The sequence below is a fragment of the Sinocyclocheilus rhinocerous genome, unplaced genomic scaffold, assembly GCF_001515625.1.
Source record: "Sinocyclocheilus rhinocerous isolate Xijiao unplaced genomic scaffold, SAMN03320098_v1.1 scaffold1107, whole genome shotgun sequence".
NCBI classification, from domain to species: domain Eukaryota; kingdom Metazoa; phylum Chordata; class Actinopteri; order Cypriniformes; family Cyprinidae; genus Sinocyclocheilus; species Sinocyclocheilus rhinocerous.
This window is the reverse complement of record NW_015647084.1, coordinates 612,642-640,339: the sequence shown is the minus strand read 5'-3', so window position 1 is coordinate 640,339 and position 27,698 is coordinate 612,642. Positions and strand designations below refer to the sequence as shown.

Genomic DNA, 27,698 nt, shown 5'->3' with positions numbered 1-27,698 from the left:
CCTCATTGGTTAAGAGATACGTGCCTCTGGGGTTGAAAATGAGCCACTGCTGCAGTACGACCTTCTACTGACACTCAATACAGGTGCATCTATTATTTACATGGTTTCAGTGGTTTTCAGACAATTGTGAGGCATAGGTTAAGATAGATTCTATTTAATGACACACGTTTTCACTAATACTAGCATACAAGGGAGGAGAAATGTACGCAGAATGCATACAAATTGTGTTTAGATTTTTTTACACTGTGTTTATAGTCCACACGTTTGGGTTCTATTTGGAACTTTCTGAATCCAAGACATTTTAAAAGAGAAAAAAATACAACACAGATGATTTAAAAAATATATTTTATTGTCATGTAGTAAAAGCACTGCAAAATATGAAATGATGTACGTGATAACATGAAATACGGCTGAATACCGTAGCAAAAATGTATTGAAAACATATAATGGAAAAGCAAGACACTTTATTTAAAAGTGTCGATTCGAATATGTTAATCCAGTCAGCAAGACACAAACGTCATTGTCATTGTCATTGTATACAATATGATCTCTATGATGTTAAACATTTTTGTATTTATAGGCACCTTAATAATATAGGAATCTATTTAAAATTGTGTAAAAACACATAAGGACTTCAATGTGTGTGCATTTATTTTAATGTTTTATTAACATTTTCACATTAGATGATCAGATCCCTGTGGAATGTAATGTTGTTCTGCTTCACTACAAAATGTTAAATCGGTGGTTATAAATCAGACAATGCTGTCCAGCTGTCCATAAACAACTCCTGCCTTGTTTCATAAAGCATGCAATGCTGACTAACATGCACTTCTTAGATTTTAAACAACACAGTATAAAAACAGACTTTACGAAGGTATTCATGTTTAGATATAAAACCATTGTAAGGTGTTGTGCCTTTTCAACTGCTCTACACATAATGAACCTTTGTTTTCTGAGGTATGACAACAGTCTTTGACACTAATACATTGTCAACAGTTCTGGAATGGTTTTATCAAGTAAGGCCAACAATAGAAACTCAAATCCGTCTAAACTTGAAACATTTGTTCCGTCCTAAAAACACTGGATATGCCATCTTAGGTAATGGGCAAGTTTTGTGTACATGCTTTATTAGGATTTCTTAACCTGAGGTTTGTGATTATGTCTGATGAATAATTGCAGCTATGTAAAAAGTAAAAAAAGTAAAATTACAGAGCATTCAAATACACGTTTTATCTGATCACTGCTTGGTCACAAAAAAAAAAGTCGAAAAAGTGTTTAATAAAAATAAATGTTTTCATACGTATCTTCTTCATTGCTTCTAAACAGTTGGATCTTGTAAAATAAGGATTTCAGCACTATTATAAGATTGATTACTTGGAAAAAAGTTATTGTAAGCTACTAGAGTTCCTGAGATTTGAAGTCGTTTATAATGCAATGATTCCATAGCACAATCAAACTGCAAAGTCCTTATCACAGCATTAAAATAACTCTCACATATCACACCTCAACTGGTGTGAAAATTAAACTTCAATTTATACTCCTCAATTATTCCCAATACAGCATTCCATTTGAGCTATAAGCCCTGGTGGGTGGCTTCACTGACCGATTTGTACTGGTCTTTAGGCCATTTATCCTAGCAATGCATCATAGTCAATGTACCATATAAGAGTACCGCTCTTCGGCTGTACTTTGGTGATGGGATACTTGGATGATTCGCCCTTAATTCGGCTGAGTTGACTGACAAGTTCATGCTTGCTCTTGCCCATAATTAAAACACCTACCCTTCGAGCCCTATTGATGGCTGTGAATGTAAGACTCATCCTCTGGTGAGGTTTAATGGGGCTTTCTGTCAGAATTACCAAACGTTCCTCGTCGTTTTCCAACTTGGTGTCCTGGAATAGTGAGGCAGTGTGGCCGTCCTGGCCTACGCCAATCAGGATGTAGTGGAAGCTGGAGCCATTGACATGTTTCTTGATTTCCTTCTCATATAATGTTGGACCACTGTCCTCTTCCACACATAACCGTTGGGTCAGATGCACAGGCATGGGGTGGATGTTGAAGTAGGGTATGCGGATATGCTGAAGCAGGAGATCGTGAATGGACCGGAAGTTGGAGCCTGATTCTGTATGTGGCACACAGCGCTCGTCCACTTGCCATATGTGAGTGTTGCGCCACGGAAAGGTGTAGAGGTTCAGGGCCAGTGCACGGAGCAGTGCCACCGGGCTGGAGCCACCAGACAACGCCAGGTGAAACTGACCTTCTTCATGAATGGCCTCCTCAGCAGCCAAGAGAAGATCAGAAGCCAAGCGCTCCACCAGTTCCTGTGCCCAGGCAGATACCATTTCAGAGCTACGGTACTTCCCTTGCATCACTTGGAAGTTGTCCTCGGCACCAGGTTTGATCACGTTGACCACAGCTTCATGGCTAAAGGCGACCTGATGGCCCTGCAGCTGAAAGTTTAACAGGTTACCATTGGCTACGCCACCTGGATACACCCGTGGAAAGACCCGACTCAGACCTTCAAGGAGGGGAGTCCAAAACTCCCAGGAAGCAAGGAGTCCTTCGGCACTAATAAAGCTATCCTTGCGTCCAAAGAAGACGTGTGAGATCAGCTCACAATAAGCCTCTCTGGGTGTGACCGGTGACTGAATGTAATAGTCACTGAGTGGTAAACCCAGCATGTTCACGTCTTTGTATTCGGTGACCTCTTTCCAGTCACCGCTGCTCGCCAGTTTGGGCTTGAACAGGTTCTTGCTCAAAAGAATCGCAGGGTACTGGAGGGTACCGTGACCCAGATAGAATATGATCTGTTTGGATTTGCACTGAACATTGTTGGGATCCTGGACACAAAATACATCGCTTTTGAAAAGTACACGTGCATAAGAAACCCGTTCATCAAGTGCCTTGCCTGAGGTCATAAATATGGGGATACCCTCGTATTGTGCATTGTCGACATGAACGACCACACCTGTAAAGACAATTATAGTCAACGCAAGCATGGCTAGAGTGATTTTCCACAGTCACACTGCTATGAATCAATGATTATGTTTACATGCACTTAGGAAAACAGTTTATTCCAGGATTTCCACAGAAAGCAGCATTCTGAAAGATTATGTAAATGTGAACGCCATTTTTCTTTCACCTTTAAATGGATTACGAGATTCATGTGGTCAAGTAAATGCGTAAGAGGCATCCTGACAGGTTTTTGAGTACGCAGGTAAATATGAATGCCACCTTTGCACCTTAAACAGCTTTCCCGCTATAAGTGTTTTTCTTGTGCGCATGTAAACATACTGAATGATGTAGCCACAAAGCTCTTCCACTCACCAGCAAATGTGGGGGTCAAGCTGAAGTAGTCCTTTGTTTTATTTAGCTCTTCCTGAACCTCTTCATTGTAAGCTTGGTACTGACCTACTACCGCATTACTGTTATCTACGTGTTGAAGGGAAGCCAAGAAATTAAGCTTGTTTTGTAGTATCTCCTTGCTGTTGGATAGGTTTGCAGGAAGGTTCATCAACATAAGGGTCATGACCTCTGTGAGGTGGTTCTGGAGCACATCTCTGATGACGCCATATTGATCATAAAACTGAATCCGCCCTGTAAACGAATGATAGATATTAACTAAGTGCCAAAGTAATCACTGAGAAGATAAATGGAGAAAGTAACTTTTTGCATTTATAACTTGCATTTATAAGCAACTAAACAGTACCTTTGGCATCCAGGGTTTCCTTCAATACAATTTCTATTCTTTCAATATGGTGCTTGTTCCAGATAGGGTCTAGAAGTTTCTTATTCTCTTTCCTAAATGGCAGAATTTTAGAGACAACCTTTGGGACAGAAAAAAAGTATTTTTAAAGCTCATGTAGATCCAGTTATTTATGTGAAAGTGCACTACCATTCAAGAGTTTGGGGTTAGTAAGATTTTTTTTCTTTGAAAGAAATCAATACTCGATTCATAAAGGATAAACAAGGATATGTTAAAAAAGATTTCTATTTCAAGTAAATTATGTTCTTTTGCACTCTTCATTCATCAAAAATTCACTGTTTCACAATATTATGTTGTTGTTTTTTACTGTATTTTGACTGAATAAATTGAGCTTTGGTGAGCACTTCTTTCAAAAAACATAAAATCTTGTCAACACTAAACTTTGGAACAATAGTTTATGTTAATAAAACAACATTGTACCTGCTTCCCTAAATAGTGGTCAATCCTGTACATCTCCTCTTCTTTCAGCTGGCCTGACAGTTTTTTGTCAAGGGCCTGAGCACTATAAAGGTCGTGACCAAATGGTTTCTCCAGTACCACCCTCAGCCATGCGTCAGATGGGGGGCGGCAGGTGTTGTTGATCTTCTCTGCAATGTCTGCATATGCGAAAGCTGGAACAGACAGGTAGAAGAGCCTCCCTGCTTCGACCATACCCTCCTGTCCTAGCTGCTGTTTGATCTGCTGGCTGAGCTTCTCGTAGTCCTCAGTAGTCTTCAGCTGGTGATACTTGGACAGATGCAGGAACTGGTCTTTGACCAAATCACAACGCTCCACAGAGAGCTCCGGAGGGCAAGCCAGCTCCTTCAAGATCCCAAACAGCAGCGGCGTCCCCTTCTCGGTCGGCGAAAGTCCCCCACCGTAAAATGAGAAGGTGTGTCCTTTGCCTACCTGGTCAGCATAGAGCTGGAAAAAGCCTTGCCACAGGTACTTCCTGGCCAAGTCACCTGTTCCACCCACAACTACCACAGTCACATGCCCAAGACTCTTCGTAGCCTCATGATTATCTGTGTGGCCCCTCTGCCAGAATATGCTGGCCATTAGCAGCAGCTCCCATCTTATCCACAGCATTGTAATATCAAATGTCCTCCCTTTAAAAAGGAAAGATTTTAGGATGTTTGAAAAACCTATTGATGCAAATTCTGAAAAGAGCTCACAAAAAAACTGAAAACCAAACCATGAAAACTATGATTTGTTAAGCATGAATAACCTTTAATGGTGCTTAAAGGCACTGAATTGACTGGAATGCATTCAGAAGCTGGATTATGAAGTTTGCCTCACTGGCTTATTGATGGCTTTATTTCCCCATCTATAACTCAGTATAAAATGAACACCTTTTGCAAACATTTCAGCACTGCAACAAGATAAGACTTTAGTCCCTAAATAAACATTTCAGAACTATTAAGAATTGCAGCTGGATTCTAAATGAAAGTGGGAAAAAATAACTATTTTTATGTAATTATAAAATAAATTACGTTTACACCAATATTTTATTCACTTTTTTGTACAAATACTAATATATATATATGTATATATATATATATATATATATATATGTGTGTGTGTGTGTGTGTGTTTGTGTATGCTTATACATAAAATATCCAATATATTTAATGTATAAAAGTAAATAAACCTAAATGAAGGCTACATGTGATTCCGTGTTTCAGTCAGGTACAACGTATCAAGCATTACAACACTGCATAATCACTATGTGATGTTTCAACACAAAAACCGTTAGAACCAGTAATAACGAGTCATGTCTGCAAGTCATGGTGCCTTTTAATGTTTGAACTTACCAAAGTCCATGAACATATTTTTCTTTACTTTTCTTTCTTATTTTAAAATCACTCAGCACACTAAAATCCTGATAATTTGAGTTCATTAGGTGTGTGGATCTTTACCAGTAATAGTTTTATTGTAATGCATAGAGTATGAGGGCCAAAGGTCTATGGTAAGCCCAAGTGAAGAAGAGGGTCACATATTCTACTGACATACTGTACCTGGACTGATTGGGAATAATGACTAAAAGCAAGAACCACGGAATGCAAATGTAATCTCCCACTGATTATTCCCCCTTTAGAATCAAGGTTAAACCACCAGCCCCAGAACAAACAGACTACATTTACGGTAAAAGACCTGAATGAAATGAAAGGTCACACAACTTGGCCAAACAGAGAGGAACCAATATATAAGGTGACAATAGTTTATGTTAGAGTTGAGAATTGCAGGAATCATTCTGACATATCTAACAGAAAACGGTCAACCAGGACGAGTCTAATTTCACGATAACTCATGTTGAGCTTGTGTAAACGCCAAAGATGACAGAGTACATGCAACCCTAATGCGCCTCAGACAGAGCAAGCACTGTTTGCACATTTGGGTGTTGCAAATTGTTAAACACAGAGGCACTATCTAGACTTAAAATAAATACAAAAATTCCTTGAAACAATCAAGACAAAAAAAATGAGCATAACAGGATGCAATAGAGTTAAATAAACAGTTGCTGCACAGAACTGATGCAATTCAGCACATACTCAGGTCATTCCTCCTATTCATATTATCTTTTGAACAAAATACACATTATTACATTTGATTAATTATAACTTTATTATTTACATAATGACATCAAAATCATGTCACTTAACCTCATTAAGGGCTATTTTATCCAATGATGGGGGCACCAAAATAATTTATTTAAAATGTGTGAATTAATAATACGATCCAATTAAATGTGACCATATATCGGTTTCTGATGGGAAGTACGTTTATTACATTTTAAAATATGAGAATGCACTGTATTAGAGGCGGACGTGAGTATACTATCATCATCACAAAGTAAGTTACTTAAACAGATTCTGACAGCAGCACCTGTTATAGCTAACTGACACAGGCAGGCAAATAAAAAGATAACATTTTAAACTGTAATGTACATAAAACAACTGCAGGCAGAGTGACACATACACAAGGACAAAGATGAATTTGACAGGGAGAGACTGTGAGGACATACCTGATTCACCTCTGGACTGGACGTGTCAGCTCGAGCGGAGTGGACTGGCGGATGGTGACACTACAAACAAGCGTTTCCAGTAGATGGTCACGTGATCGTGACGCTGGTTAGTGTTATGGTTTGAGTAAATATCATTCGAGATTTTTTTTAAATATGTTGACTGATAACACGGGGACTTATAAACCCGTGAAGTGCTTAAGGAGCTATTAAAACACACATTATTTAAGTGTAAATATCATAACAGAGATATTTAAAGCTCCCTTAGGGGAGATTTAAAAACGTGCGTGTGCTGTGAAACAAACAATTAAATTAATTGCATTCTTTGACAGTACCAGTTTAAAGTCCGTGTTGAGAAGTCAGGTAGGTTGTCTGCATTTTAGCTTGGAAAATATTTATTTATTATTTATAATATAATTATTTATTACTTAATTATCCAGAATTTGCATCGAAAATGTAAATCCACTGTTATGCAGATCGTGTGTTGCCCAGAGGAGGGCGATATTTGCCAATAGGTGCTGAATGAATTACTCCAAACGTGGCTTTCAGTGAACAGATTCCCCTTGTCAAGGTATAACATAAAAAAAAAAAAATGTTATGCTGCAGTTGAATAGAAGGCTATAACTAAATTAAAAGACATATCAAAAGTTTTTCAAAACCACAAGAGTACCTAAAGGAGTTTAGGCCTTACACTTGATTTCACAACATATTGAGCAATTAGTTTTCATCAGTGTGATCTTTAAAACAGTCTTATCTTTGAGTACATGTGTGTGTATTCCTCTCTTGCACATTTCCTTTTTTCTTTAGAGAGCGAATGAGTCTTAGGCAAAGAGTATTCAAACAAGAACCATTCACCTCAGGAAACATGTAAAGTCATTCCCTGATTCAACCCAAGATTTCTGAATCTGCTTTAAAGGGGTCATATGATGCGATTTCAATTTTTCCGGGCGTAACATTTCCGTCAGATGCTTGAGGTATTCGGCCAATCACAATGCACTGGATAGCTGGCCAATCACAGCACACCTCGCTTTTTCAGACCGATGAGCTTTGTAAAAATCGACGCGTTTCAGAAAGGCGGGGCATAGAGGAGAAACAATAATGTACAGTATGTGGAAAATAATGTGTTTTTTGAACCTTAAACCGCATAAACACATTTCATTACACCAAATACACCAAATAATGTTATTTTCAGCAGCATCATATGACCCCTTTAAACCTTCTCGTAAGCATCATTAGTACATTTTAAAAGCACTACAAAAAAATCAGTCAACTGTCTGTTATTCTATAATGAATGCTTGTAATCTATATAAGCATTCAAAAAATTTATTTTGTCAGAATACGCTGACATTTGTGGATGCCCGTCAAAAGAGAAAGATATTCTTTGAAGCCAGATGGTGCAGACCACATCTACTACCAGAGGCTAATGAGGCTATGTTAACCAGTCAAACCTTGACCCCTTGATCCCTAGCAGCCTAACATAGCACATGCTAATGGTGTGAGTTTGGGGTAGGTGCATTCAACCAATGGCAGATGGGGAGTGTTTAGGAAAGCTGTTCGAAAACAGTCTATTGTTCGGAATGAATACTAGCTTGCTAAATACTGCGCAGTGTGCACTCTATACGGACTGTTTAAAAAAAATGTAAGTGAAGCATGCTACGCAAGCTTTCAGTATAATGTTCTTTAATAGCAAACTGTGTTAGTAGAAAACACTTGTGAGTGTCTAGTTGTGAGGTATTTATTGATTTATTTATTTTAGTGTAAAAATGTCTCAGTATGCTCAAACAATAAGTGAGAAAAGAGATTGCAGTTACTGTTACTTCCAGTTGTTGTAAGTTGTTACACAGGAAATAAGTCGTGTGCAGTGCACTGTGGGATACAGTATTCTATGCATATTGATAATCTGCATGGTGTGCAAAATTGCAGAAATAGTAAGAGTAGTATGTTAGCATGATATTCCGAACATAGCTATAATTGTTGCAGTTCTACTTGGTGATGCTAGTGACTCAAACATTATATAAATTTAGGTTACACACACTTCAGTATGATCAAAAGCATTGTATTGATGTTAGCGGCCCATTGCAGGATCTGTTCCATCATATAATGTCATTTCCTACGGCTATTATTGTTTGAATGCTTAGAGTCACTCATCACTGTTTGAATCCAAAACATTTCCTGCAGATACGTGTTTAGCGCGTCTGCAAATGTTGCTACATGTCAGAGAAATTAATAAAGGAATGAACAACTTCTTAGCATTTCTTGGTAATATTTTATTTTTAAGATTTTTATTGGTTTTTAGACAAAAGACATAGCATAACATATATTCACATATAAGGCCTTCCTAGCACAAGACAAATTCCTTCTTTTCTTGGGTCACATCAATCATTGTTACAGTTATCTAAAACTGAAACTTTGTGAAATAAAATAAACTTGTAAAACCACACAGACCTATTAAAAAAAATAATAAGAAAAACACAACTGAATTACTAATGCTTGAACTAAAACTAAAATGAAAATAAAAGCTCATCAGTGCCCCAAAAATCAAAACCCATCATACATATCTCCTACAACAGTTTTCAAAAATCCCCAAAAAAGTAATTCAATTTTCTTTAAAAGCCTAATATACATTTTAAATATGTGCTATTTTCTCCAGTGCCATTTTTATTAAACCATCTCCATATATTTGGTGCCTTTTTTCTTTTCTACTTCTTCTGTAGTGAAGAGCAATACGACTTTTGCTTGTGCTTAGACATATCTATAAATGTATGTTAATTGCTTTCTTTTCAATCTGAGTTTACAAGGGTATATTTGAAATACCAACTTTTTTGTTTCAAGAGATAAAGACATTATTTATTTTATTAATCATACTCTGTACTTCTTTCCAGAATTGCAAAATTGCTTAAAAGTACCATTACAAGTCTTACACTTTGGACAAGTGTCTGAAATATTTTCATCATTAAATGTATGTAATATGTTGGAGTTACACTAACTTGCGTCAACCAGTTGTATGGCCTTTTCATGAAGGTGGTTGTTTTTCCATTCCATTCAGAACAGCGAGGAGCATTGCACTGGTTGCCAGATGCATGAGAGATTTTATACCCAAATGCACATGTACTCCCAGCTGGGACCACACTAGTGTAGGCCTCCCAGCTTGATCACCAGTTAAGGTCAAAGTGAGATGTAAACTGTAAACTAAGTGACAGAAGTTCCTGTTTGTGTGACAAGTGTCTCTGGTGTAGCAAATTTGCTAGTGTGTGCGCATGTGTGTCATGCAGGAAAACATCAGGGAGCTCAGCTGTCGCCGTCTTAACGTGCAGCCAATGGGGCTACGTGTGATTTGAGTGTGTGTGTGTGTGTGTGTTAAAGGGAGCTGGAGGTAAGAGTGGCTATGGCACCAGGGGGCTCATTGTGTGTAAGATCTCCCACACTTCTTACAACCATCCGTGTTCTTCCCATCACCCCCTTCCCACTGCCACCCTGCCACTTGCCTTCCTTCCTATATATTCAAGTGCTTTGTTTCTCCTGAAGTCCTTTGTTCTTCCTCCGGCACAACATTCCAATCAAGCTGAGCACACAAACACATGCATATAAATGTGTGCCATCCTCTTTATTGGGCCTCTTCACCAACACACATTACATTTATCATCCCTGTGTCTAAGCACTGACTAATTTAAAGATCTGCCTGCTACTTAAGAGCTCAATACTGCCAGATTAAGAAAGTGAATGAACGCTGTTAGTTAGGCGGTGGATCAAAGAAACAACACTCCTTTAGAAGAGAACTTGTGAAATATATGCTGACGATATTTATGTAATAATTGTATAGTTAGTACATAAACAACCTCAGCATATATTTCACATTTATACTTCAGTGCATGGTTTTGTGGATTTTAAAAAAAAATTTATTTATTTATTTTTTCATTTGTTTTTCGGAATTCCTGATTCTGGTGTGGTAATGTATATATTTGTATATTGACTGCTTGTATATTTGTATAATGACTGCTAAGTGCGTAACTGACCAATGTTACTAGTAATTGAATTCCCAAATAGCATGTCCTTCATATCACTCTGTGGATTCATTTTCATTTTTCATCTTAAAATAATACATTTTTTAGTAATTAAAGTTATTAATCAAGTTAAATATATGGTATATGTGTGTGCATTTAATTGAATTAATATAATAATATATTACAATATTATATAAAAGTAATATTTTTAAATATTAGTACAATTTAACTGTTTTCTATTTTATTATATTTGAAAATTATTTCTGTAACGGCTGAATTTTCAGCATCATTACTCCAGTCTTTAGTGTCACATGATCTTTCAGAAATCATTATAATATGCCGATTTGCTGATAGCAGTTGTGCAGCTATAAAATAAAAAAAGCGGTGATATATTTTTTCAGTATTCTTAGATGATTGGAAAGTTCTAAAGAACAGCATTTATTTGAAATATAAATCTTTCATAACAATGTAAAAGTTTTTACTGTCACTTCTGATCAATTTAATGCGTCGCTGACGCATAAAAACATTCATTTAATTGAACTTTTCTCATTATTTTAAACCAAGTGGATGTACGAAATCAGTTTTATTTGTTCACACAAATATCCTAGCAGACTAACCACAGATGTAATTCATCACATACATTATTCCGTTAATGTTTGACAAGCAGATAGAGTCCCAAATAATTATGGTCTTATTTTTGAACAGTGTTGACATTGTTTTATAATTTAACAAAAGTCTCTTGTTGTGAAATAAATATAATTGTGCTTACAAAATGTTCTTGCATTAGCTTTATATAAATGAAATGCCACTTGCTTTGATGTTTTGTAATCTTATGCAATGACATTCATTCGTTAATTGACTAAATACATTGTAGTCACTTTAAATCTAAATTCCGTTTATGACTCACTTTTTAATTCTGTTAACTTTGCATTAATAATGTGTTAACATCTTGCCATATGTCACTGGCACATATCCCGCGGCAGCACTCCCTTCACCCCCAGTAAAGGGATCAGTGTAGGATCGGGAGCGTTAACAAAGCTTTTGAAGGGCAGACAGTCTCGACGCAGCCTACAATGGAAAGCCGCCTCTGTATATGCGTTTTTTGGCGAGAGGTGGGGACGAGGGTGACAAGAAGAAGTTGAGGGGTGGAAGAGTTGAATGACCCTGCAGCAGTGGTCCCACTGCAGATCCATGACCCCCGGAGTAACGGGCCAACCTCCTGGCGTGAAGTGCTTTGTATTGGCGGTTGTGTGGAACAGGGTGGAGAGGTGAAGGGGGGTTGATGGGAGTGCAGCAGATAATTCAGGCCTCCTGCAGCACACATGGCCCTTGAATGAAAAGGGAGCTCGGCATTATGAGGGCATCTCAATGGCTCTAGCTCCTCATTTGTTGAAGACAAATGTCCCTCTGAACATATAAGTGTCTTGTGCTTAAACACCAAACAGAGCGAAGTCATTAATCATCCATTTTGTGTGGCCGAGCACTTGCTCCAAAAATTAAGAGTCGTACTCAACATTCATAGAAGCTGGCATGAAAAACAAAGGATTACTTTATTGAACCATTAATAAATGTTACACACAAATAAATATACTCTCACATATACACAAAAGAATATTATTAATAAGCAGATCACGTTCAGTTTGGCGTTTGTGACCAACTGCTTGCCATTTTTTCAGCCTGCACTTTTTTTTTGGACTTTTAACTAGTTGATATGGGAGTTTATGGGCATGTTAGATTTTAGTGACCTTTGTAGAGGCATGCATTCTTTAATAGGGACAAATAGCATTCTAATTTGCAGTAATTGTACTGTATTTAATTGCATAACTAAGTATTTTCTTGCATTTTAATAATAGATAACCTAACCTAACAGTAACCTAATAGATATCTCCTCATGTTGACTGATTACATTAAGAAAAACATCTTTTGTATTACAAGTTTCCTGAAATGTTGTTTAAATATGCAAATGTGGCACTTCTTAATTAAATATGCACTAATTTGCATACATTTCCAAAACAGAAATCTGCACTGTGGATGAAGCCAGGTTCAAAATTCGTTTCATTTTGCTGACATATGAGACTCAAAGGTTTTTACTGAGAGGATTTTGGATATATTTTTCTCTCTCATAAATCAGAAAATACTGTCAACAGCCAGAAATAAGTAAATAAAATAAAATAATCTTTGATCAAACCCTGATGTAAAAACCTTCAGAGTATATATGGGAATAAAACTGTAATGTTTGTAAGTGCTACTGAAGTGGAGATTTGTGGCTTAGTGCATGAGGGGAAAAATGCTCATTTTGGCCTTTAAAGATAGTTGTAATTAGATGCAAATAGATAAAATGCTATAAAATGAACACTTAAGGTATATTTGGGATGTTTTCTTTCCAGTAGTCTGAAACAACACGTTATGACAAGCCAAATAGCCCAAAATCTCAAAACTGACCATTACATGAAAAATCAGTGTTTTTGCCTGTAGTGTCTTATGCCTGAATAATAATTTTGGTTTAGTTGGTTAGCTGTTTTAACCTAGGGCTCTACCAGCCATGTTTGGCAGACACATCATGTGTGAACACAACCCTAAAACCATGCAGCTGACTGAGAATATTCCTTTCTTGAATCATCTCTTAGAAAGGGCTTTGGAATGAAGGGTCTGCTTGTTGCTCTGACATATGCAAATTTTGTTTGCACATATAGTTCTTTCTGGATTTTTATACTTGGTATAGGCCTAATTTTGCGGACATACAATGAAAAACAATATTTGGTGGTGAAACAATTTTCATTCAGAAACTGCTAGTAAATTTCACAAATAATTACAAAGAAACAGCAAGTAACACACTGAAGAAATAAAATGACTGAAATAATATTTTCCTGTAAAAAATACTCCAATAATCTTTGTTTTATTAACATTTTTGCAGTGCATTTAAATGTATTGGAGACTAGAATGTAAAATGCTTTGGAGACATTTAACTGATATATCAGGGTTTAAGTCTAGTCTTAATATTAATGCCAGTAAAAACTCTCTGAGTCTGGATTTTGTTCAGAGCCGTGCCACATAAATCCCTGCTTGAGTTTGTCTAGAATTAAAGCTGAGGTATTTCATTCATTGTCTGTCTAATGAATATTTATAGCTGCTCTCACAATGCAGGCAGCCTCCAAAGCTCTTGAGAAGAAGTCAGCTTGTGTTTGACTCCCAGGTCAAGGAACTCTGACAGACTGCTGCACAAAGGAGACTTGACTCAAGCATTCCTTTGCATTGCCTTGCGATGCTTTTGTTTGTCATATTTCACCATCTACATATTCATACTCCTTTAACTCATTAGTAGTTATTCATTCATTGAGGCAAGCCCACTTGACCCCTTCTCTAACTTGTCATGGGAATAAAATAGTGATGGTTGGTTTGCCAAATATTTTAAGTGTGCTTTAGTATGCCCTATACCACAACCAATAGCTTTAGTTGCAGTTTATGCTTTAAAATATTTTCCACTTTACCCGGTGTTGAAAAAAATCTTTACAAATCCATAAAAGCATTATATAAAACTCCATCTTCCTGACAACTGCAACTATTTTGCGTTAGACAAATGTGATTTGTAAAGTACAATTTGTGAACAACTTAAAATCGTTTTCAGTCACTGTTAATAACCATTACTAACATTTTTTTTTTTATCGTTTAAGCCTACTGAAATTCGTGGTGAACCGTATTAAAATATGAAACTAATTGCAGTCTGCAAAAGAAATACCTGGATATTAGCTTCAAAGGAGAGGAATACTAAAAGCTCTCTCTTTGAACTGATACCGTACCCAATCGTCTAAAATTACTATTGTGCAAATGAACGTGGGCAAACATCCGAAACTCATTGAACAGGTGTGGGGGCCGTCACTCAAAGCACCCTTGTGTCCCAAGGCACGCCCACCAGCGCCATATATGGAGCGCATTCCAAGGGGCGGAGTCACCTGACTTCCCATATCCATGAATGAAACCTCAACTCCACTTAGTAAGTTCCTTCATGCCGGAGTCGGAGGAGTTTCGCATGGACCAAAAAGTTTAATTTGACAAACGCAATGGACTACAGACGCACTCGGTTTCATTTCTTATTTTTGTATTTATTTGTTAACCACGTATTTAGTGGGATCCAGTCAAAAGAACGTAAGTACAGGTCGAGATTTTCTTTATTTGAATCTTTTCACTCAGAGTTCACGTTTCTATTTATAATTACTGTATGATGAATGAATAAAATATATTATTTGTGACAAAATCGTAATGGTTAGATTTTCATATAATATTTCGAAATATGTTTAGGCTATATGTTTATATTTTTCCTCTACAAATCTACATATAAGACATTTAAATGAGTAAATTACTTTTTTTGACTGTAACAAAATATTATATGATCCTTAGATGTGCTACTTGATATGAAGGCTGCCGGAAGTGAATTAGGTTGGTTAACCTGGCCGAATGAAGAAGGGGTGAGTCTTATTAATTTATCTGTTCCCTGTACATTCACCATACCATGCGTTAAGATCCATGAATAGACTCTTCAGTCCAGTTTCGTTAAGTGTACATCTTAAAGAGGTTACATGGATGCATGAGTCAGTGTCATTTCGTGCTCTAAAACACCAATCAAATTTAGTCATATCCTCTCAAATCCATTAAAAAGCTTATTTCTCTCTCTCTCTCTCTCTTTCTCTCCTGGCAACAGGCTTGAATAACATCCGAACCTATCATCTTGTGTATTGTTGAATATTTAATGTACAGTAGCTCCAAAAAGCATTTGGACACCATATGTCCATATATATATTGTTATATTTTTATGTGTAACATAAGTGCTCCAGTACATTTTGGGATGACATATTTTAAACATTGTGTGTGTGTGTGCATATATATATATATATTTCCTTTCTGAAGGATTGAGCAGAAGTAAATTCTGGTTATAGGCTTTAGAGTGCGCAAACCACTTTTTTTTCTTTTAAGCTTTGGTTTATAAGAATTCACTGTGAATTCCTCTTCAGCCACACAAAGACCTCTCAAGAGATGTACCGAGAGGGTTCCACCACTTCCCCTGACCATGCATGCTCACACGCTAAAGTGTTTAATTAGTCTTTTCGAGGCTAGTCCTGTCATCTTCATTCCCTGATGTCGTGAAGGCTTCTATCAGCTCTACTCAGCTGCTGGACCCTTTGAGGTCACACTTATTTTGCCAGCTATTTCAGTACTTTTTGAAGAGTCGAGTCAAAAGGGAGTTGTATCAAGGCAGAGCGTGGTGGGAAAGAGGAGAGCAGAGGCCTACTTTTTGTCTCCCACACCCTTCTAATGAGTTTTACAAAGGTCTGATTCCCGCAGTTTTAGTCTAACATTTAGCAGGATATTGTAATATTTCATTTTAAAGTTATTTAAGTGCTAAGTGGCACTATCAAGTCAATTATTTGTCTTTCTGAGAATCCCAATAAGCCTGACTTAACCAGTGGCATGAGTTTTGGGTGAGACTTAAAGCAGTCATTAATTTTCCAATACAGAAATAAAATGCTCCACCTTTGAAAAAAAGTTTAATTTGAGTGACTTTTCTCTCATGCTTATTATGAGATGATAAAACATTTTCTCTTTTTTCCATCTTTCTTAGTGGGAGGTTGTCCAGACGGTGGTGAACGGCTCTCTTCTTTACACCTACAGTGTGTGCAATGTTGCCAGTGACACAGAACAAGACAACTGGCTTCGTACAACCTTTATCCAGCGTAGGCCCGACGTCTCTCGCATATCCGTAGAACTGCGCTTTGTCGTCCGGGACTGCAACTCGTTTGGCGGCTCGTCGCCATCCTGTCGTGAGACTTTTGGCCTCTATCTAGGCGAAACTGACACAGATGTTGGCACAAATTTCCGCAAGAGCCAGTTTCGAAAGATAGCCACCGTAGCCCCAGACGAGGTAACTGCTAATCGTGGAGGGGGCCGAGCTGAGCTGCGGGTGAACGTTGAGACGAAGAGCATCGGGCCACTCTCCAGAAGGGGCTTCTACCTTGCTTTCCAGGATTTAGGAGGCTGTGTTGCTCTCCTGGGGCTGAGGGTGTTCTACACCACCTGCCCAGCCACGATGAGAAGCCTGGCCGCCTTCCCCGAGCAGGTGGCGTCAGGAGCGCTGGCGGAGGTGGAGGGCACCTGTGTGAAGGACGCAGTGGTGGTTGGAGAAGCTGCTCCTCGGATGTACTGCACCGCTGAGGGAGAGTGGGTCGTTCCTGTGGGCCAGTGTCTCTGCCGAGCGGGATACCAAGCTGTTGGAGATGCTTGCAAAGGTGAGTTTTGATGTTTATTGTTTAGTAGTGTTCTGGGCTTCAGTGATATGTTGAACTTATGCTTATTTAACAGTGGTTGATGGATATAGGTTTTTACTTAATTTAAAAATTCTGGTTCCTCTAAAGCATGGTGGCCAATATCGAATATACAAGTGATAATGTACAATCAGATTGTCATTATCCCAAAAGTGGTCAGACAAAAATATTTAAATGTAGATTGACGCAACTGACCAATCAGAATCAAGTATTCCAAAAAGCTGCATAAAGATGCTGATATATACTTAGAATTAGCAGTGAAACCTACTCAAAATTGTTGAAACACAAACTCAAAATTAACCAAAAAGACGAAAGAAAGAGAGAAAATGAATGCAGATAATTTCGAATTGGCCAAAAAATGTCATGTCAATATATATATCGGTCTGTCACTATAATATACTTTACATTATTTCATTGTTTGAGTCAATAACTCTGCACAAGTTGAAGACAATTTGGGAACAACTGCAGGTATTTGTGGGTGGGCAGATGGTAAGTGTGTTGTCGGGTGAGGGTGTGTTCTGGGAAGCTTGCAAGATTTTTGTGGTTGCCACAGAGCTGCCTGAGAAATTTGTGAGAGGCCAGAAATATGACTCAAGTCAAATGGAATGTCAGCCGTCTCCCCACCCTTTCACCTGCTGGTGTATTATTTCTACATGTGTGCTTAGCGCTTCGGGAAGGAAGTGTGAAGATACCAAGGTACTATTGTTAAGGAGTATATGTACATGGTTACAGTGGTATGATTTGCATTCATAGGTTTTTAACCTTTGTACATTATCAGATATCTTGCATTTGAATAAGACTTAAATAACATGTTTGGGTGAAAGGGTTAGTCTTCAATAATGAGCTATACTGCTTTTCATTGGATAATAAGATCTGCAAACAACTTTTCTCAGAACTAATTTGACTTTTATCAGCTAGTGACTTAACCAACTGCTCCCAATGTTTTTCTTTTTAGTGGACGTATGAAGTAATTTCCACTCAAGTTTGGTTTGGGATGTTATCTAACATAGCTACATTCATACATTAAGTGTGTACTAAGTATTGGGCTACTATAACAAGTTCTGACAGAAAAAGGGATTCTTTTTAAGTTTCATTTTAAGGTTTTTCCAAATAGTTTCAAGGAATTCCCCCAAGGTCGTATTACACTTTTCCCATACCCTCCAACAGCTGATATGACTCAATGGGCAGAGCTACCATTACCTGTGTTACATTGTGCAAGTGTGTTACCATGACAACAGCTCACCGCAGATTACAGAGAAGGTTTGGCATGCCCAAGGTCTGTCTGGGGTAGTCATCGTATAATTAAAGGTTGGGCTGGACCTCTCTGGACACCTTTTGTATTTGTGGGAAAATGTGGTTTTGAGTAGACAGGCTATTTATATGTTACTGTAAAACGTAAAACCAAAGGAATTAAAACCTATCCATTGGTAAACACATTGCAGACCAACTGCAGGGCACGTTTGTTGAACATGCTGTAAAAAAAGGATATCACTGGAAAAAATGTTAGAGAGAAATCTTTTCAAAAGAGCCATATAGGAACAATCAGGAAGGGCAATCTCAGGAAAGCATGTTTTAAAGACCTTGGCCTCTGGCAGCCCTACAGGAACCTGCACCTGAAACGGACATTGAAGAACATCAAGGGAGTTCAGAATATCTGAAGGCATTCGGGGTTATTGGGAAAAGGGCAGATTCCATACATTTCCTTCATAATGTAGTTTCCAGGAGACATGCTAAATGTTTTGACACCCTAGGAAGAAGTGTGATGAATGATGACCTGACAAAAGAGCTCATGGGGGAGTTGTAATGGAGACTGGTATCTTGTTGACTTTGTGATGACATGTTTCAGGAATGAGGAGTACATGTCCAGACATCCCAACCTGTGGTTCTTTCCGTTCTGGTTCTGACAAAGCCTTTTTTCTTCTTCTGTAAATGATTGTTTCACTCTGTAATTTGTTCATCCACTCATCTGTTGAAAGACTGTAGTAATTAACAACCTTGGTTTTTTCTCCATAGAGTGAAAAGATGCCTCAAAGCATTCAATGTAAAAGAGGGTTCTTAACCCCAAACAACCATTGAAACAATGAAGTTGCTGTTGTCATTGTTTTCATGGGAGTTTTTCATGAGTGGTTTTCTACGTGACTGCTGTTCTGTTCAGCTTATCGCCACCTGCCAGTGTTTGTTGGGGACAATTGTGATTGGTTGCCGGGCAGGGATGGGGGGAAGGGGTCTCATTTGAATGGTTAGCCAGAGAAATGTGGAATTGAGAAGTTTCGGGGGAGATCACAAGTGTTCCAATGTTTTCACTGCTTATGAATTTGATACTAGCTACTACCAACGATGTTGGATAGTAGCTGACTATAGTGTCATGATTTATTTTTATAACATTATATAAGAGTTTATACTGTTACTTGCATTGACACATGAAACATTTTTGAAATTAGCTCCAGTTTAATAGATGTTTAATCCAATTAGCAGTTGGGCACTTTATTTAGTGATTCAGTGGTCATCTAATGGTTAAATGCTGCAACTAATACCTAGAGAGCAGTGTGGTCTATATTTTACTTGAATAAAATATCAATTTTAATTAATTAATAATTACTTTTTTATTAATTTTAATTGCTTTTTTTATTTTTTGATTTAGCAGTATTATATTGCATATTTAATTGTGCTTTCTCATTTTCACTATTTTGTGATAAAGGTAAAGCTAATCATTAAACATTCTAATTTATTAACATTAAGTGTAACGTAAGCAAATGTCAAAATGAATATCTAGTTTTTATACTGTACTTTTTTAATGTTGTGATTCCCAAATTCACCTTTTTTAAAATGAATTTATTCAAAATGGTAATTAAAATAGAATTTTATTTATAGGCCATAACATGAAAAAAATTATTAAATATTGTTTAGGGAAACATTTCTTGACATTAAACCATTAGTTTTCTTTAAAAGCCACTGGATTGCTCTCGCACGTTGTTGAGGACTACTGTGTTGGCGAAACTGCTATTCTAACTGTTGACCTTTCTACCCAAAGGGTAACTATTCCCTTTGTGCATTGTGTTCACCAGCCAAAGACTTGGAGTCTTATCAGCCCTGCCAATCATTTGTGTCATGCATATTTTAGTGGTTGTGGGAACATAAACGTGGCACAAGTATGCAAAATGGCCTTAGTCACTTTTCCACACTTTGCTCACATACTGTTTCTGATGGCTCCTTGTCTGTCCACCAACGCAGCATTGCCCTAAATAGTTTCTTAGTGAAATCGGTCATCCTGACTCGTCAGTGGTGCCATGAGCAAGTTACACATTACAAAGCGCTTTCTAAACATATTTCACACAAAGTTCCCATGGAAACAGCATTAACATATTGAATCAGACTTATTACTCATGGCTGACAAGCATCTTGGCGTTTGGTGAAATTTGGATTAATTCAGACCAATTTCACGTATGCCACTCTCAGTAGACACAAACATGAAGATTAGAGGAATAGAGTGGGAGTTTCCCGCTCTTGTTCTGACTTCAAATAAAATGCACAAAGAAGGGCTGCCTTTCTTATGCGGACCCCCTCCTATAGACGTCCACCCTTATACACCGAGCAAATACACAAAACCCAATGTAAAATCCCAGCGGGAGAACTTCTGTCTGCAATCCTCACTCACCCATTCACGCTCACACTCGCACACCTCCCATCGGTCGTCAATCTGAAACTCGGCCCTTTGTTTGAGGTGAGCACTGAGAGATGGGCCCCAGGGGGGACAAACTCCCCTCAAAGGAAGTTCCTCAGCTCTGTGGAATCTATATTCACAGTGATTTTGCAAGCCAGTGAGTTTCTCATGCCCATTAAAAGTACACCTATCAGAACCGGCCTCTTCTTAAGAGCGTGCATGTGATTCTGAATCATTGCTCTCGGACGCCTTTGTTAATAATTATCACCCCCCACCCCTGGCCTCCATTCCTTGTTTCCGGAGTTTCTTCCCTTTGTGTTTGTTATAGCATGTCCTCATCATTCGGCAGAGGAAGGAAAGGAGGAGAAGAGGAGACCAGAGGGCTTATATTGACGCTTGCAGTTCCGACATCCTGTTTTGTCCAACGGACATCCACATGTGCTCCATTGCATTTTTTCAAATCTCTTTCTTTCAGTATTTTGGCACTAAAATTGACAGTGCAGATATAATTAGTCATGAAAGGTCTATACAAAAGTTGGTGACCAGTTTGACTGGTTTTATTTAAAAGTATCTTCCGGTTGCATTGTGAAGTGTGATCAGTTTTTTGTTTGCTGAATGTTTGAATGACTGTTGTACGTTGCCTGTCGGTTGCACCATTTTGATTGGCTCTTTTTGTGTGCAGTTGTGATTGTGCCGAAAGATTGACCCTCCCTTTATGTGCACAATGGCCAAAAATAAAGAAATTGTGATGTGGTTATATATTAAATGTGAATCTATGTCCTTTTAGTTGATAAATGCCTCATGTTCATCTGTTTTTTTTTTTCTGTCTTTTTTTAAAGCTTGTGAACCAGGTTACTACAAGAGCACAGATTCCAGCCAGCCATGTGAAGTGTGTCCAGAAAACACCAAGCCCCCGGGTCGTGGAGCACTGCTGTGCCCCTGCATGCAGGGCTTCTTCCGGGCCCCTACGGACCCTGACTCTGCTCCTTGCTCTTGTAAGTGTGAATACGTTTTTTTTTTTTACTCCTCTACAATGTTGTTTGATCTTAAGAAACATTTTTTTTTTATTCTCTGCATTTTAATCTAGTTTCTAAACATACCATGTTTTGCTCTTCTAGCTCTGCCTAGCCCACCCCAAAACCTGGTATACACGCCCCTCCTGACTGCGGGGAGTTTGCAACTGAGCTGGCGCCCACCGGCAGACACTGGCGGCAGAAGCGACATCACATACAGTGTGGCTTGCGAGCACTGTGAGGGTGGTCTGTGTTCACTGTGTGGTGGGAGGGTGCGATTTGAGCCTGCGCAGACGACCTTGAAAGACCCCGAGGTCGTGGTTAGCGAGCTGGAGCCTCATGTGAACTACACATTTACAGTCGAGGCCCAAAGTGGCGTGTCCCAGTTCAGTCGAAAGAGAGCCACGGCTAGCGTTACAACAGTGCTTCACTTCACAGGTTAGATATTTAAGAATTTAAGTTTAAATTGCACTAATATCAAGCTATTGAGCGACAAGCAATAGTTCTGTCCACAGTGATGGTGAAAATGTGGCAAAAATCACATTCATTTGCATTTGATGTTTTGCCACATGAAGCTGAATTTTGAACCAATGAGGTTTCTTTGTGGGCGGAGCTATCCAGTGCACATCATTGCCTGTCACAGCTCGATAAGATTAACAGATTAACATGGAGGAGAACTGATCACATGTCATGCCTGCTTAAGACACAGTGTTTCAAATGGCATTAAATGTAAATTGAGACATTGATGGTTAGCGAAAATACTGATGAATTGTGCCTCTTTATTTAGATGGCCCAAGGGTGCTGTACCTGAGAGTAGAAGATCGGACCACCAGCAGTCTGACTTTATCCTGGGTCGTGGACCACCATGTGCAGAATAACAATTCCCCCCGCTATGAGCTCATGTACCGCAAGAAGGTGACTATGATATCTTATTATGTTACCTTTTTTTAATAAGAATATCATAGAGACTTGGGTGGTGGGACTGTAGACAACCACCCAGAACACCCTAGCAACCACTTAGCAATGCCTTAACAACCACCCAGAACACACTAGTAACCACTTAGCAATGCGATAGCAACCCACCTAGAACACCCAAGAAATCACTTAACAGTGCGCTAGCAACCCACCATAGCAGCTACTTGGCAATGCCCTGCCAAATCATCTAGAACACCCTATCAACCACTTCGCAATACCATAGCAACCACCCAGAACACTGTAGCAACCACTTAGCAATGCCCTGGAAGCCACCTAGAACATCCTAGCACCATTTAGGCAACTACCTAAAATATCCTAGCAACCACCTGGCAATGCCCTAGAAACAACCTAGAACACCCTAGCAACCACTTTGCAATATCCTAACAATCTAACATCTAGAACACCATAGCAACCACTTAGCAATGCCCTAGAAACCACCTAGAACATTCATGCACCATTTAGCAATACCCTAGCAACTACCTACAGCATCCTAGACAACATCCACTTGGCAGTGCCCTAGCAACCACATGGCAATCCCCTAGTAACCACTCAGAAGTTCAGAACACCCCATAGCATCCACAGAGCATTACCCTAGCAATCACCTACAACATCCTAGCAAACACTTACTGTAGCAACACCTGAGTAACCACCTAGAGCACCCTAACAACCACCCAGAACACCTTGGCAACCACTTAACAATGCCCTAGTAATACAGAACACCTCAGCAACAGCATAGCAATGCCATGGCATTGTGGAACCTTAAGTTAGTCATTTCTTCAGTAAATGTGAAAATATAATTGACTTTATCTTGTGTGCTTTCTGCTTCTCTCTCTATGGCCTTCCCATGTTTTCTTCCTTTAGCATTTTGGAATAAACTTTCAAATTCCTCTCCTCATTGTTTCATAGGAGGACCCCGGAGAGTTGGATGTCACCACCTACACCGTTCTGGTTCTGGAGAAGAACTCTGTGCAGATTAATGACCTCTTACCAGGAACAAAGTATGTGTTCCGTGTTCACACCCTGACAGCAGAAGGCCATCCCAGCAGCCACAGCGCCGAGCTTGAATTTGAGACGTTGCCTCTCGGTAAGTGCGTGCTAATGCGTATGTGGGCGTTTCGTTTTAGTCTTTTAATGCTTTCGTGTATGAAAGTGCGTAACTTTGCGCCAATGTTTGTCAGTATGAGTGAAGTGAATTTCTTTTTGTTCTGTTTTCAACAGCGGAATCTCAGACGCAGAATAGTTCCATGGTTGTCATGGGAGCCATTGCTGGGGGCGGAGTCATGTTGCTGATTGTGGTGGCTATTTTGGTCCTGCACAAAAGGTTAGAGGACCTTTCTCTGGTCTCACTTTTTCCATTCTATTCTCTTCTTTATCTCTTTCCCAACCACAGAGCAGGATTTCCTAACTTTGCCTTAGTCACTTCACCCACACTGTTTACATTCCAGCTTTGATGTGCAATCATTCTCATTTAAGATATCAAGATAGGAGCTTAAATTAACTCACTAATGTGATGTTGAATGTTCTTTTATCAGGAGGTTGAATTCCCATGTCCGACGGAGGGTAGATGGAGATTACTTTTCATGTCCAGGTAAGAAACGGATTGAATCCCTTTTGCATTCATGTGTTTGGCGTTAAGACTTCATGTCTGATACTATCAGCAATAGCTTCACACGAAAATCCCTATATATTAATCTCCAAAGCTGAAAGTGTCATCTCAGCCATCATACAGTGGGCGTCATGTAAACAAGGTCAAACTCTACCTATTTATTTTACAGAAAAACTCCTGCCTTTGAAGACATACATTGATCCCCATACATATGAAGACCCCTGTTCGGCTGTCCTCAAATTTGCCAGTGAAATTCACCCTAGTCATATCACCAAGCAGAAAGTCATTGGTGCAGGTCAGTGTTATTTTAGTATTAATTATATACTATCATAGTGTTTATAAATTTGTAAGCATTTTTGTGCTTTTGTCATTTGTATTTTTTTTTTATATTTCAAGTTTAGTCATTTTAATACTTCAACTTCAACTTATTTATTTATTGCCAACTCAACATTTTGAGTTTTCAAAGTTGAAGTTTTTCATGTAATATTTAAATTTTATTTTAGCTTTTGTTTTATTTTATTGAACGCTGGTGCAAGTATGTTGAAAATAGTCATTTGACGTGTTTTTGTGTCTTTGACATATGTCTTTTTAAGTGTCTTTTCTGTGTCTTCTAAAAAAACTTGGACTTTAAGTTATGTCGTTAATTAACAATTGTGTTTCCATATTGCTCCATAGGAGAATTTGGTGAGGTCTACCGTGGTTCTCTGAAAATACCGGGCCGCTGTGAGGTCGCCGTAGCGATAAAGACCCTGAAGCCAGGCTACACTGAGAAGCAGAGGCAGGACTTCCTTAGTGAAGCCAGTATTATGGGCCAGTTTTCCCATAAGAACATTATCCGTCTGGAAGGTGTTGTCACCAAATGTAAGAGTCATCCGGTCAAATCATAGTTTCCAGTACTTTAGAATACCTTTCCACAAAACAGTACATGTTTTAACAGGATGTTCCCATCTATTTATTATTTCAGTCAAAGACGCCATGATTATCACAGAGTACATGGAGAATGGAGCTCTGGACCAGTATTTAAGGGTGTGTTTCTGTCAGCAAATGTTAATGTTTAATCTGAATACCTTTGCTAAGATGTAGCACTAATCACTAATCTGTTTCTTTCTTCTCCACAGGACCATGATGGGGACTTTTCCTCATACCAGCTTGTGGGAATGCTTAATGGCATAGCGGCAGGAATGAAGTACCTCTCAGACATGAACTACGTTCATCGGGACCTTGCAGCTCGCAATGTTCTGGTCAACGGCAAATTGGAGTGTAAAGTCTCAGATTTCGGCCTGTCGCGAGTGCTGGAGGACTATCCTGAGGGAACCTACACGACTACTGTAAGTTATATGAATGCATAGCATCATAATAAAATAATTATAGAAATTTATCAAAACATTCTTTTCATTATTTTAAAAATGAATATTTCGACATTGTTCTAAAATGATTTTCTGAGTGAATACTGAGTGAACCTTAACTCTTACTCTTTTAGGGAGGAAAGATTCCTATTCGCTGGACGGCACCTGAGGCAATAGCGTACAGGAAGTTCACTTCAGCCAGTGATGTGTGGAGTTTCGGCATAGTCATATGGGAAGTGATGTCATTTGGAGAAAGACCCTACTGGGACATGAGCAACCATGAGGTATGGGAAATTTCTTTTATTTTTGCTAATTTGTCATACTTTAGGAGGTTGGCCTAAATTGGATGATTACAAAATGACCCAAACCCTTAGCAATGCCTTAGCATGTTCTAAAAACTGATGAAATGTTTGAAGCATTCATTTTAAAAGTCCTCTGTGAGCATGAGTTTCACCTTTTTCTTTGTGTATTTGATCACAGGTGATGAAATCCATAAACGAAGGCTTCAGGTTGCCGGCACCGATGGGCTGCCCATCTGCGGTCAATCAGCTCATGCTGCAGTGCTGGATGCAGGACCGCTCCAAACGGCCACGCTTTGTTGATATCGTCAACTTGCTCGAGAAGCTGCTTCGCAACCCAGAGTCACTCTCAGCCATTGCTAGTATCGACCCCCGGTGAGAAGCGGTTAACAGACTGCTGATGATAAATGTATTGTAGATTAATAAATCTACAATACTTTATACTGAGATGTTCAATAAATATATCTTCCCCCCCACAGTGTCTCTATTCGTCTACCCAGCACTAGTGGTAGTGATGGCGCCCCCATCAGGTCAGTGAATGAATGGCTGGAATCCATCAAGATGGCCCAATACAGAGAAACCTTTGCTCTTGCTGGAATTAAAACTATGGAACAGGTGCTGTGCTTAAAAATTGAGTAAGTATGCCTGCTTACATGCATAAATGAATTACAAAATTAACCAATTACAAGAGGTTATAAATGACTTCTTCTATGGCCTCATCTTAATCCGTTCTCTATTTTCTTTTTCAAAAAGTGACATAGGGAACATTGGAGTACGACTGCCAGGTCATCAGAAGAGAATAGCCTACAGCATTCTGGGCCTGCAAGACCCGACGGCGACCCTGGATCTGTTTGCTGTGTAACAATGCTGTTGAGCGAAGCAGCACTGTTCTGAATCGACAATTGAACTGGCCCAAACTGGACTTTAAAAAGCTGACTGAATAAAGACCAGAATGCCCTCCTCAAATGAAATGGACTCCCTTCGGGAATATAAACACTTTACTGTTTTCATATTTTGTTTCTCATTTTTTAAAGCTTTTTATATAATATTTTTACATGTCAGATGGACCCTTATGCTCTTTGTGATTCTGTTTCAACTTAAGCCATATTAAGCACACAGTGGACATATGATGGTCTGTTTTGAAATTTTGAAATATTTTAACTACTGCCTCAGGTCTGATGATTAGGGTGCTATCAAGGGTACAACGATAGTAACCTGTGGTGCCCATATATCCACATATTAAACAGAGTTGCCAAATGTGAGGGCTTGAAGTCTGATTTAAGGTTGTACAATTACAAATATAAAAGGTTTAGTAGGAAATGTTATATGTTGTTAAATTGTTGACCGACATCCTCCTGTTTTGAAAGATAGGATGAGTGTTTACATGTCTTATTTCAGCTCTTTTTATTTAATATTTATTTTTGTATTTATTGTCTGTGTTTGTAAAGAAAATAATGTACTGTATAGTATTAAAATATTTTCTAAGTCTCATCCTAAGTCAACTCTTCACCATCATGCACCTCACACAAAATTCATGCACTAACATGCCCAAAATTGCACATGCACAAAAGTAACAACATCACTGTGTTTTAGTTTTAGATTTCCAGTTGACTGTAAGCTCTAAGTCTCTCCACAAATGCAGTTTGGAAAGCCATTCACTGTAGTGGAGACAAAGTGTCTGTAATAGTCTTGACTCACTTCAGTCCTTCAATGATG

The 27,698-nt window shown here is 38.6% G+C and overlaps 2 protein-coding genes across 3 annotated transcripts; one reads left to right on the top strand and one right to left on the bottom strand.

Moving 5' to 3' along the window:
- Positions 1–328: 328 nt before the first annotated feature.
- LOC107708743 (GDH/6PGL endoplasmic bifunctional protein-like) lies at positions 329–6,829 on the bottom strand. Of its 2 annotated transcripts, XM_016513046.1 has the most exons (5): positions 6,771–6,829; positions 4,187–4,854; positions 3,710–3,827; positions 3,328–3,597; positions 329–2,968 (listed from the first exon to the last, which is right to left on the bottom strand). In XM_016513046.1, the coding sequence occupies exons 2-5, from the start codon at positions 4,832–4,834 to the stop codon at positions 1,629–1,631; spliced, it is 2,376 nt and encodes a 791-aa protein (XP_016368532.1). In that variant the 5' UTR covers positions 4,835–4,854; positions 6,771–6,829; the 3' UTR covers positions 329–1,628. The 2 variants fall into 2 exon arrangements, with proteins under 2 accessions (XP_016368532.1, XP_016368531.1); XM_016513045.1 differs by lacking the exon at positions 6,771–6,829 and having other exon boundaries at positions 4,187–4,905.
- Positions 6,830–14,735: 7,906 nt separating this feature from the next.
- epha2a (eph receptor A2 a) lies at positions 14,736–27,467 on the top strand. The gene is made up of 17 exons (XM_016513044.1): positions 14,736–14,911; positions 15,164–15,231; positions 16,383–17,046; positions 21,583–21,738; positions 21,862–22,194; positions 22,544–22,671; positions 23,638–23,815; positions 23,950–24,052; positions 24,264–24,319; positions 24,507–24,632; positions 25,013–25,198; positions 25,302–25,363; positions 25,456–25,665; positions 25,818–25,967; positions 26,164–26,357; positions 26,462–26,617; positions 26,736–27,467. Exons 1-17 carry the CDS (start codon positions 14,827–14,829, stop codon positions 26,842–26,844), a joined length of 2,964 nt encoding a protein of 987 aa, XP_016368530.1. The 5' UTR covers positions 14,736–14,826; the 3' UTR covers positions 26,845–27,467.
- The last annotated feature ends 231 nt before the right edge of the window (positions 27,468–27,698 follow it).